Genomic DNA, 12,751 nt, shown 5'->3' with positions numbered 1-12,751 from the left:
TGCAACTGTCAGGCACCGACCGCGCATCGCTACGCGGTGAGCGGCTGACGATTTCCAAACTCTATACATTCATTACCTTTCCATGCTGCAGGGCTCCTCTTGCGGTCTGGTTCTCACCGGGTCCCACGCGCTGCAGCTTCAGAGCGGCCTGTCTGAGCTGACAGGCCGCTTAGCCAATGACTGGGCGGGACTGCCGCAGCCAGTGATTGGCTGAGCAGCCTGTCAGCTCAGACAGGCCTCTCTGGAGCGGCAGCGCGAGGAACCTGGTGAGAAGCAGACCGCAAGAGGAGCCCTGCAGCCTGTATAGGTAATGTATAGAGGCTGAAGGACATTAACGGTAACAATGTCCATGCAACCCTTGTTAAACGATTATCGGGCTGTGTAATAGGCCCAGTAAACGAGAGCTGATCTAGCAGATCGGTGCTCGTTTATGGTTATTATCGGGCCCCCCTTGGCCCATGTAATAGTACCCTAACTTCCTATGAGTCTTCCATTGTGTATGTGTGTACATGGGATGGGATACTGGGGCAGACACTCATGTGAGACACTACTATGTTTGCACAGGTGGGCATTATATGTTGGGAGTATAAAAACAAACAGGGAAAAAGTATATAAATAATAACTAACGCACAGCGAATGTTACATGATTCGGCAGACTTTGATATTTTCTAACATTCCTAGAGCAGACAGCACATTGGACACGCCGGTGGATACATGTGATGGCCATGACAGCAGTCTGAGCATGTGATATCAGAAACCAGCCATTACTGAAGAGGGTATCGGCTGTAATTATGGAGCCTCCATGTCTGCGCAGCTTTGTTTTTAAGTATAAGACGTGTCTTTCCATGTCTTGGTGAGATAACCAAAGGAGTTCATACCTGTTGTTGTAGAATATCATATTACAGACAGATGTGAAGTCATTACCTGCAAAAAAAGGCCATACGTCTGCCTATGTGTTTGTTTACGGAGCACCACTACAGGGAATGGCAAGACTGGCTACACGGTCATCAGAGCGGTATTGGCAATACACGGGTTACGGAGATATCGTCTCATCACTACATGTATAGGCAGATGTGCACCCCCCAATGGAACGTTTCATGTTTGCAAAACGTTCGGAAACATACACCATAAAATACATGGCAGCCTCAGATTAGGGCTGGGTGGTACGGGCAAAAAATAAAATCTCAATTTTTCTTTTTTTTTCTCGATTTAAATCTTGATTTTTTTATTTATTTATTGCTAATTATGATAAATAAAGTAGTAGAGGCATAGTGAATAAGGGGTGTAGTAACAGTAGAAGCATAGAAGATGAGGGGTGTAGTAGTAGATAAGGGGAGTAGCAGTTTTGGGAGTAGTAGTAGTATCAGGAGAGGGGGTAATAGCAGCAATGGTAGTAGAGCAGTATTGGGGTATTGGGGTAGTAGTAGATCAGTATTGGGTAGTAGCAGAGCAGTATTGGGGGTGGTAGTAGAGCAGTATTGGTGGTAGTAGCAGAGCAGTATTGGGGGTGGTAGTAGAGCAGTATTGGGGGTGGTAGTAGAGCAGTATTGGGGGTGGTAGTAGAGCAGTATTGGGGTAGTAGTAGAGCAGTATTGGGGGTAGTAGTAGATCCGTATTGGGGTAGTAGCAGAGCAGTATTGGGGGTGGTAGTAGAACAGTATTGGTGTTAGTAGTAGAGCAGTATTGGGGTAGTAGTAGATCAGTATTGGGGGTAGTAGTAGATCAGTATTGGGGGAAGTGGTAGAGCAGTATTGGGGTAGTAGCAGAGCAGTATTGGGGTATTAGTAGAGCAGTATTTGGGGTAGTAGTAGATCAGTATTTGGGGTAGTAGTAGATCAGTATTTGGGGGTAGTAGTAGATCAGTATTGGGTGTAGTAGTAGAGCAGTATTGGGGATAGTAGTAGAGCAGTATTGGGGGTAGTAGTAGAGCAGTATTGGGGGTAGTAGAGCAGTATTGGGGATAGTAGTAGAGCAGTATTGGGGGTAGTAGTAGAGCAGTATTGGGGTAGTAGTAGAGGACACACACAGTAACAGGCACACACTCACACCAAAGCGGGCACCAGCTCCATGTCTCCAGTGTTCGGAGGAGTCGCTCCCCGTTTTGTGGGTGCGTTCGGGCATCTTGGTGGGTGGGGGTGGGCGTTGGACCTCCGTGTGCGGTTGAGCATGTAGGTAGGCGGGGGACGGGCAGCTTCATGCGGTCCCGCTCTGACCTGCAGGAGGAGCAGCTTGCCCGGAGCGCCACTGCTCCCCCTGCAGGTCGAATTTACGATTTTCAAAGAAGTTAAAATCGATTCTCAAAATCTATGCGAATTAATCAAATTAATTTGATCGCCCAGCCCTACCTCAGATGTTTTTTAAATCTATTTTACCACATATTTAATCACAGTTTAGGACTCGGATTAGCTCCATTCATTGAGACTAATCCGGTCCCTGGCTTTCTAAAGCCCTGACAAAGCCGGCATTAGTGACATGCTGCTTCCACCTGAAAAAACATTCGGACAAAAATAAAATATATCCCAAAGTTCAGTGCGATGTATGTTGCACATTCCTATTGAAGACAACGGGAAGTGCATTGCACACATTGTCGCCATGTATTTTGATGCCTAATACTTGCAACAATATTGGCATAAAAGAACAAAACAAAAAACCTACTTAGTATATCGGGCCTTATCCTTATCCAACAGAGGATGTGGTTGGTGCAGCACATTTTATTTCCAATAGAACGTAAAGCAATTCAAGTAAGAGAATTCATATAGAAAAAAACGGTTCCTGAAATTCACTCATAGGGAACCTGTCACCCCTCACTGAGAGCAGCATAACATAAGGGACAGAAAGGCTGTTTTAGGCTATGTTCCCACACAGTATTTTTGCTCAGTATTTTTCAACCAAAACCAGGAGTGGATTGATAACACAGAAAGGCTATGTTCCCACACTGTTGAAATTTAGTGGATGGCCGTCATTTAATGGCAAATAGCGTCCGTTGTTTTAAAATAACAGCCATTATTTGCCATTAAATGGCGGCCATCCACTCAATTTCAGCATTGTGTGAACAGATCCTTTCTGTGTTATCAATCTACTCCTGGTTTTGGTTGAAAAATACTGAGTAAAAATACTGTGTGGGAACATAGCCTAAGGCCACACTGGCTGCTTTTAGGTGTATGTTCACTGAGCCTACAGTACATCCCCACGTAACGGACAGGCCACTGAAAACAGCCCATCTGCCCCTAAAGGGAATATAACATAAGTGGCAAGTTCACTTTTTTAAAGTCCATTTTGGCTATTTTATATATTATACACTTAAAAGGTATATGCACACAATGGGTGATACTGCAGATTTGGCTGCATTTTTTGCTAAATGTTGGAACACATTTTTTAACAGGTGGTTAGCAGGTCATTTTTTATTTTTCATTTTTTTTTTACTTTACTGCCTTGAGATTCTGACATCTCAGAAGTTCTTGTGTTTCCTTAGGCTAATGACACCATCATGAGTCAGGATTCCATGTAAAGACGCAGAACTACTAAATATTGACCCTTACATCTCTACCTTACAGGACTCTCTCATTACAGGAAACTCACAGGTAACACAAGAACTTGTTGGCTGAAGATTTGGTGCTTTCGTTTTCTCCTCAATGACTTTTAAAATCCATACTTGGGGGCTTGTTTTTTGCAGGACCCTTTTTACTTTGCAATTACACTTTTTTTTTATAGTCTCAAAATTATTTTACTGCAACACCTTTAAATTTTTCACTCTGCGGGGCTGTGTGAGGACTCTTTTTTTGCACTGTGATGTGTAGCTTTCATCAGTACCAATTTTTCTTTTTTTTTCTGGGAAGTATTAGGGCTCGTTCCCACTGAGCAAAAGCAGCTGAATTTCTGCGCTGAATCAGCGCTGAAATTTCAGCCGTTAAAATAGGTGCAGAGCTAATTTCCATTGTGTTGAATGGAAATTCTGCTCTGCAGTTCACACAGTGGAATTTCCGCACTGAACTAATCCGCTTTCCGCCAGAAGAATGAACATGTTCATTCTTCCGCTAGCGGAAGCCTATACAAACCAATGGGGCTCTGATTTTCTGTTTCAGCGCGGATTCAGCGTGGATTCAGCGCGGAATACAAGCGTAATACAAGCGGAAATTACTCGCTGAATCAGCGCGGAAATGGGGAAAAGGGGGGGAGGAGGATTCTAGTATATGTTCTGGTATAGTCTAGTTTACTCACCAAATACTCGCTGAATTTCAGCGCTGAATGCATGCGGATTCAGCGCGGATTCCTCGAGTATTCCGCGCTGAATTTGTCAAGAGCTGATTACGAGCTGAACACTTTCCTAGCAGAATACGCAGGGATTCTGCTTGCATTCTGCTTATATTCTGCTCGGAATTCAGCGTCAGTTGATTTCAGGCGGAAATATTTCCTTGCGTAATCCGCTCCTTTTGCTCTGTGTGAACGTAGCCTTAGGCTCAAAATTCAGCATTTTTTGCACTTCTGCAGTTTCCTGTGCAGGACCAGCAATATGTGCATTTAATAGTTCAGACAATTCCACACATGGTAATAATACCAAATATGTTTATTTATTTTGTTTACTTTAAAAAAAAATGGAAAAGGGGTGATTTTTTTTTTTATTAGGGAAGGAATTTATTTATTTTAAAATTTTGTTTAGACACTTTTCTACTCTCCCTGTGTGACTTGTATGAGCAATCATTCAATAAGAAACCTCTTCTTCCCCACATGCCACCTGTAGTACATTACTGTGTAAATCATCCTCCACTATAGTGCAGCCAGTCCTGTGCATTCTCACCAGCACTGTTATGGCAGAGCAGAGTCAGTATGGTGTTTTAATTAGCCAAAAAAAAATTAACGAGTCACTGTCATTTCATTTTTTTTTTTTGCACAAACCAATAGTCCAGGCGATTTTAAGAAGCTTTGCAATTGGGGTTATTAGCCAAAAAAAACGCATTTTTATCATGAAAAAGCAGTTTCCCCCATCTGGTCATGGTTGTCTATGGAGAGGAGATAGTTGGAGGGAGATGAGGCACCAAAACAGGACAACAAAGAGTTCATTTACAGCTACATCACCGGGCTATCTACTCTAACAGTCAGCACTGACCTCTCTGACCTCTGAACATCTGCTTTCACACAGCTCCCACTGTGTAATCCTTTGTTCTCTGCTGGTGATTAATCTCCCCCCTCCCTCCTCCCCTCTCCATAGGTTACACAGGGCTCGTCTGATGTAAAAGAATCAAGCTTTCCTGATAATGAGCAGTGGATGAGAGAGAGGAGGGACTTTTTGAATGCAGATAATGGCAGATTTGCCTAATAAACCCATTTAAAAAGTTTCTTAAAATCGTCTGTACTATTGATTTCTCCAAAGAACTCATGAAAGACAGAATGAGGAGATTCTTACCAGAAACTGGTGGATGCAAGGCAATAGAACAACATCGGTCAGGGTAAAGTAAAGGCCCTCAGCGAACACATGCTCGAGAGATGGCAGCTCCGCGGCCTTTGCTTTCCTGATGTGCGCAGGTTCTCTCGCACTTTTTGATGGTAGATCTTGGATGCTCAGTTTAGACAGAGCTGCAGCTAGTTCCAGACTAGGCGGCTTTTGAGGGTTTCTTTGAGCGGTTTCTTTCCGCCATTCCTTTCCTTCACCAGTCTCGGCAGATTTCATTTGCTGCATTTTTTGTCGCCGTATTTTATCGTCATTGTGGACTCGTACCGACTCTCCCAGTTTTCTTTCGAGCTGGAGAACTTCTGAAGGAATGGCGGCAGATGGGTCTTTCAGAAAGGTTTCCACAGCCAATGGGATGCTGATCTCACAAAGCCTGGTCCACTGGCTCACCTACAAAAACAGATTCAAAAAGACATAAATATAGGCAACATTCTTGTAGAAGAAGATAGATAATAGCAAGAAGATAGAAACAATCCTCCCTTCTTCTACATTATGTCACAGATAATCTATTGGCAGTGTCAAGGACTATGGGGGAGATTTATCAAACATGGTGTAAAATTAAACTGGCTCAGTTGCCCCTAGCAACCAATCAGATTCCACCTTTCATTCCTCACAGACTCTTTGGAAAATGAAAGGTGGAATCTGATTGGTTGCTAGGGGCAACTGAGCCAGTTTCACTTTACACCATGTTTGATAAATCTTCCCTTATGTTGCTATTTGCCCAATCTACGTTATGGGTAGCTTAACACGTACTGAACGACCACTGCGTGTATGTAATTCTGCCGGCTGCTTAACCCCTTCAGCTGCCGCCCGGCCAATCAGTGTGTTGCCCTGCCGCAGCCACTGATTGGCAGGGCGGGAGAGCAGTACGCCGGGACCCCATGCAGCGAGGAGAGGTAATGTATACAGAGCGGGAGCCGGGCGGCGGCTGAAGGGGTTAAGCGGCCGGCAGAATGACATACACGCAGAGGTCGTTTGTCAGGACTCAGGACAACATTTTACCCTTCAATATCACATAATGTAAATAATACCCCAATGGATTAGTGTTTCGTAGAAGGGGCAAAGGTGCGAATACACATAGTACAGTTTGTTTTAAATGGATAAGGAGGCTGACAAAGAATATTTTGTGACCATGGTGGTGTATTATGTGCTTGTGTGTAGAACAGTATTATACAGTAAAAATCAACTAATGTCAGAATATCTAATGTATAACTAATGTCAGAAAGTTACATAGATTTGTAAATTACTTCTATTAAAAAATGTCAAGTCTTCCAGTACTTCCAGCAGGAAATGGTGTATCGTTTCGAGTCTGACACAGTGCTCTCTGCTGCCACCTCTGTCCGTGACAGGAACTGTGCACAGCAGGAAAGGTTTTCTATAGGGATTTGCTACTGCTCTGCACAGTTCCTGACACAGACAGAGGTGGCAGCAGAGAGCACTGTGTCAGACTGGAACAAACACACCACTTCTTGCAGAACATACAGCAGCTGATACGTACTGGAAGACTGGTGATTTTTATATAGAAGTAAACTACATATGTATATAACTTTCTGAAACCAATTTATATCCTCCGAGTACCCCTTTAAGACTATTCATGTCTAAAGTGACACTAGTTTAGTGGTATTCAAGGGTAAAGTGGAAGAATAGTATGTTGACATCTATCACAGGCACGGGTTAAAGTTTAGATGTGAACAGAGCCAGACCACCCACGTATGCTGTGCCAATGATCAATGTATAGCTTTCTTATTCCTGGTAGTATGTATGAATCAGATGGAGATTATACTCATTCGTAGCTTCTCACCTGCATTACATTACCCCTGTACACTAGTGATGCAATATATATATATATATGTCATCCAGACAGATATAAAAGACATAAAAATTACTATGAAACATTTCCAAGGAAAGCCGGCACCTGACATCTTACAAGAACAAACACCTGACAAGTCCATCGTAATGGAAGATGATACATTTTTGGAAATCCAATGCTGGGAGGTGAGACAAAACATTTCTCTATGAATGATGGTGAACACTGAGAGAAGATTAGCGGCTGACACGGCAGACAGATGCCAGGGGAGCACCCGAGACGTACTTAGAGGTTAATTCAGGTGGATCTCCAGCAGGGCCGGCCGGGTGTGCTCCAACACGTCTGCCTGCAGTGTAACCATGTAGATGCACGCCTGCCAGTTACTGGCATCAGCTATGTAAACAGGCTCTAAGCCACAATGTATCCAATACACCTCATCCGCATCGCACACCTCACGGCACACTTGTTGGCACGCTCAGCTTTTATGCAGGGTGAAGCTTATTTAAAGGGAATTAATTGAATAATTGTCTTAATAGATGCAAGGTTTCCAAAAATGTGACTTTAAGGGTGCGTTTACACAGGGAGATTTAGCTGATGGATTTTTGAAGCCAAAGCCAGGAATGGATTTGAAAAGAGGATAAATCCCAGTCTTTCCTTTATGACCTGTTGTCTGTTCCTGGCTTTGGCTTCAAAAATCTGTCAGATAAATCCCTCTGTGTAAACACAACATTACCCATTGCCATTAATGTAACAAGATTCTGTTCCAGAGAAGAGCATAATTTTTGATATGTTGCTTCCCATGATGAGACTACCAATTCCTTCCATACTTGTTATTATATATTCAGTCTTCTTCCCCCAGTTCTGAGCTGCTATTTTCTGTTGACGACACCAAAAGCTGTGTGTGAGCTTTCCTCTCTGTCTCCCCCTCCCTTCTGAGGCAGCTGATGTAAACAAATCCCTGTCAGGCTTTACCTGCAACATTGTAGCTTCTTTGTAATGGAGAGAGCAACGTGACCTTAAAATAACCCTCACAGCATTACCAAGAAGCTACAAAGTTACAGATAAAACCATCCAGGAACTTGTTTATGCAGGAACTCGTGCAGAGGGATTAGTGTTACAAATGGAGGAACACTTCCAAGGAGGAGATTCCGTGGCGCACGGAGGTTCTCAGGACAAGTTGTAGAATAAAGTTGTTTATTTCAGCATAAAGGCAACGCGTTTTTAGGCTACAAAGCCTCTTTCTCAAGCCAAGATTATATGCATAGATACAATAGCAACATGGGGGTATTTAAAAGACAAAAAAATCGCGCCAACCCTGTAATTAGGGTGCGGAGCTATCTGTCAATCAAAGGTCCGTTCTAATACAAAAACATTATGTGTCATAAAAACATGGAATAAACAATAAATAGCTTCAAAAAAACCTTTAATCTTGAGCCTACAAGAAAGGTGTAATGGTATTGGTACTTTATGAATGGAGAAAATACAGTTTATCGGCCTAAGGGGAATCACATGATCCGGTCATGTGGTTTCCTCTGGGTTCGGCACTAGGGAATAGGCTACTCCAAAATGGCGGAGAGAGCCGTGTAGACAAGGCAATAAATCCATTGAACTAAGTTTAGTCCTGATAGAATGCTCGCGCATGCGGGATGGCCATCAGGCACCCGCGCGTGCGCACTCAGAGATGAATATGTACGAGGTTATAATGAAGGGGGCGCGTGCGCACAAGATGGTATAGTTGGCGCACGCGCACAGGAGGGTAAGGTTAGCGCATGTGCAGTCCGGAACGGTAAAAATAAACGCATGCGTACTAGGTGAATGGAATATCTAGAGAAAAAATGGAGTAAATTAGACATAATAGAGATTCTTAGTCTGAAAAATGAATATATTGGGGGTCCAGGGATGAATGGGGATGTGTAATGTGCAGTCTGAACTGGCTATTCGCGCATGTGCAATAGCTATGATTGCGAACTGAGACGGTTGGTGGAGAAGGATATATGAAATCTCAGGTTAATGCATAGGGTAGGTCAATTGGTAAATAATTTATATGCCAGTGATGTCTAATCCTGGTATCAAGGCAAAGAGAGGTGGAGGGGTGGATATTGTGTGGAATGAGTGACATTATGACTTATTCTAGATGTTAATTTCGTATGCCTCGTTCAGACCTCTGGGTGTTAGGGTATTCAATTTGAAAATCCAGTACATCTCTTTCCTTTTAAGTGTTTGAAATCGCTGTTTGGCATCTACCGGGACATGATCAATGGGGCAGACCAAAAAGTTGTCAAAGGAGCATCCATGGGAGGTAAGTGCATGTTTGGAGACTATATGATTTTCAAAGCCATTAACTACATTCCAACGGTGTTTGTTTATTCTCATCCGTAGTGGCATGGTGGTCCTGCCAACGTACTGCAGGCCGCAAGGACAAGTGAGGAGATAGACTACATAACTGGAGGCACAGGTAAGTGGATATTTGATCTCATAGGTGTCTTTTGTAGTGTGGCTCATGAAGGTACTTGTGGAATTCATATTCTGACAGCATTTACATCTGGGGATAAGGCATTTTTGACTGCCAAAGGGTTCACTTTTGGATGTTCCAGCTTCATTGGTATTGCGGAGTTTACTTGGAGCAATGATACTTTTGAGAGTCCTTGCACGACGGAAGAGTAATTTGGGTCTTTGTGGAATGTGTTGTTGGATATAAGGGTCATTTAGCAAGATGTTCCAATGCTTTGATAGGATGTTTTCGAGTTTCTTACGATTATTATTGTATGTTGTGATGAAGCAGGTACTGAATTTATCGTTAAAAGAGGAGTTTTTTTGTCTATCTTTTGGGTTTAGACATTCTGTTTGGGTAAGTTTGCTAGCTTTATTACATGTTGTTTTGACCACATTTTTCGGGTAGCCCTTTACCAAAAACTTCGAGCTTATGATCTTGCTTTGTGTTTTATAATCCGAGTCATTCGTGCAGTTCCGTCTTATTCTTTTGAACTGACTGAAAGGGATGTTATTCTTCCAGGTCCTGGCATGTGCACTTTGGTAGTTTAAATAACTGTTACTGTCAACTTTTTTGAAGAAAGTTTTGGTGATGATCCTGTTTTCTTCGGTACTGATGTCCAGGTCAAGGTATTCGATACGCGACTGGGAATATGTAGCTGTAAATGATAGGCCCCATTGGTTCTCGTTCAGGCCTGATATGAAGGAATTCGCCTCTATTTCAGTGCCATCCCAGATGATGATCAAGTCATCTATGTATCTTTTGAAGAATACAATTTGTGACTTCCAAGAGGTTTTTATGACACATAATGTTTTTGTATTAGAACGGACCTTTGATTGACAGATAGCTCCGCACCCTAATTACAGGGTTGGCGCGATTTTTTTGTCTTTTAAATACTCCCATGTTGCTATTGTATCTATGCATATAATCTTGGCTTGAGAAAGAGGCTTTGTAGCCTAGAAACGCGTTGCCTTTATGCTGAAATAAACAACTTTATTCTACAACTGAGAGGTCCTGAGAACCTCCGTGCGCCACGAAATCTCCTCCTTGGAAGTGTTCCTCCATTTGTAACACTAATCCCTCTGCACGAGTTCCTGCATCCTGTAACCCACGACTCGAGGCATCCTGTCCTGGGCATTGGAGCGGCAGCACCGAGGTCTTCTTATTCCCATGCGCAAAAAGGTGTTGTGCTCTTAGTACAACCCGACCAGGTGAGCACATTCCTCACCACTGTCCTTTTGTAATTGTTGTGAAACTGGTTCACCCAGGGAGCGCCTTTTGTCTTGTGTTTCCAGCACTCGTTTCATTAGGAACTTGTTTATGTCAGTGGTCTCAGAAGGGAGGGGGGAGACAGAGAGAAAAGCTCACAAACAGATTTTTGTGGTTTAGCAGAAAGCAGCAGCTCAGAACTGGGAGAAGGAGACTGAATAGATAATACCATGTATGGATTGAATTGTTATTCTCATCATGGGCAGCAACTTATCAAAAGTTATGTTTGTATGGAATACCCCTTTAAGACCAGCGTACTCATACGCCGGTCTTAAAGGGGTACTCCGGGCTGGGGGTGCTTTTTTGTCTATGGCCGGGGAGGAGGTGGATGAGGGCAATGACGTCTCCTTACCTCCCTGGTTCCAGTGCTGTGTCCCGGATCGCGCCGCTCCGGTCCATGCTGCATGGCCGCTTCCTGGTCTCTGCAGGGACTTGAGACGTGACGTTTCCAGCCCCCTCAGCCACGCAGTGGCAGAGGCGGGTTCCCGCCTCTGCCACTGACTGGCTGAGCTGACTTGAAACGTCACGTCTCAAGCCCGTGTCAGTAACCAGGAAGCGGCTGGAGTGGCGTGATCTGGGACACAGTGCTGGAACCGGAGATGAAAGGGGTTGTCACTGCCCTCATCCACCTTCTCCCCGGCCATAGACAAAAAGCCCCCCAGCCCGGAGTACCCCTTTAAATAAATACAAATGTAAGAAACAAACCCCATTTCCAGGTAAAGGGAACATGTCACATCGAGGCTATGCTCACACAACGTATTACCTTTTAAAAGAACGGCCAATGTTTTTCAATAAAAGCAGTAGCGGTTCTTTTCAGCCTGGGCGGCGTTACATTAAAATCAATGCAATGCCGCCCGTTCCATACACACGCCACACCAACAATTGCCGTTCTTCAGCGAAGCTTTGGCTGTCCAGGCATGATGGGAATTGTAGTTTTGCAACAGCTGGAAGGCTAAAGGTTCCCCATCCCTGAACTATAATCACACAAGGATGTCAGTTACTGATAAAGACTGCCCACTGGACTCCTAAGCCCAATATATCACGAGTTATACTGAATCTTAGGCCCCGAACTAAGCTTTTAGCACTCACTTCAGCACAAGCCTTTAAGCAGGTCTTCTTAAAACCTAAAAGTTCCAGCACATCCTTTCTGGAAGGATCCGCGACGTGCGTCTTCTGTATAATGTGTCTAAGAACCACGGCCAGACCGGCTCTACAGAACGCCCCCGATGCCTCAATGACGGCAGGGAGACGGCATTTCCGAACTATTCCTGGAAGATCTTTCCTGGAGATAGTGGAGACCTCCAGGTTACTCGGGAAAAAAACTTTCTTGGAAATCCTGTGGTCGTCTTCTGGGGTCACGAGAAAGGTTTTAAATGACTTGCAATCGCAATATGACATCAGAAACAGCACAATGGAGGTATGAAGGGGCGGTGCGGGGTCCTCATGGTGAAGGGCAATGTCAAGGAAATATTCTTCGGTATTCTTGGCGTTCTCGGTATCTTTCATATTGACGGCGACCGGAACTCTGTAAGAGAAAGAACAATAGGATAAGGTCTGTGCTGCACCATATACTAGATAACGGAGGGACGTCACTAGGATTACAGAAACTCTAAACCACGGAGTGTTAACGTGTTCATTGTCAAGGACGTCCTATAAATACTAAGTCAGGATATTGCTTAAATTCTAAGGCTGAGATATCGGGGGTGGGGGGATGATCTCTTATAAGATTATTTTAAAG

General features: G+C 43.8%; 1 protein-coding gene across 2 annotated transcripts in view; it reads right to left on the bottom strand.

The window, feature by feature from the left end:
* GSTCD (glutathione S-transferase C-terminal domain containing) overlaps positions 1 to 12,751 on the bottom strand; it is an 84,116-nt gene that overhangs the window by 56,198 nt on the left and 15,167 nt on the right. For both annotated transcript variants that reach the window (XM_069978419.1, XM_069978418.1), the window contains exons 2-3: positions 12,103 to 12,538; positions 5,402 to 5,836 (exon numbers count right to left, since the gene is read on the bottom strand). In XM_069978419.1, coding sequence (XP_069834520.1) covers positions 5,402 to 5,836; positions 12,103 to 12,519 — 852 coding nt within the window. In that variant the 5' untranslated portion in view covers positions 12,520 to 12,538. The remainder of the gene's footprint in view (positions 1 to 5,401; positions 5,837 to 12,102; positions 12,539 to 12,751) is intronic.

Source organism: Dendropsophus ebraccatus, chromosome 7 (assembly GCF_027789765.1).
Source record: "Dendropsophus ebraccatus isolate aDenEbr1 chromosome 7, aDenEbr1.pat, whole genome shotgun sequence".
Taxonomy (NCBI): domain Eukaryota; kingdom Metazoa; phylum Chordata; class Amphibia; order Anura; family Hylidae; genus Dendropsophus; species Dendropsophus ebraccatus.
The sequence above is the reverse complement of the archived record's forward strand: the minus strand, read 5'-3'. Positions and strand labels throughout refer to the sequence as shown.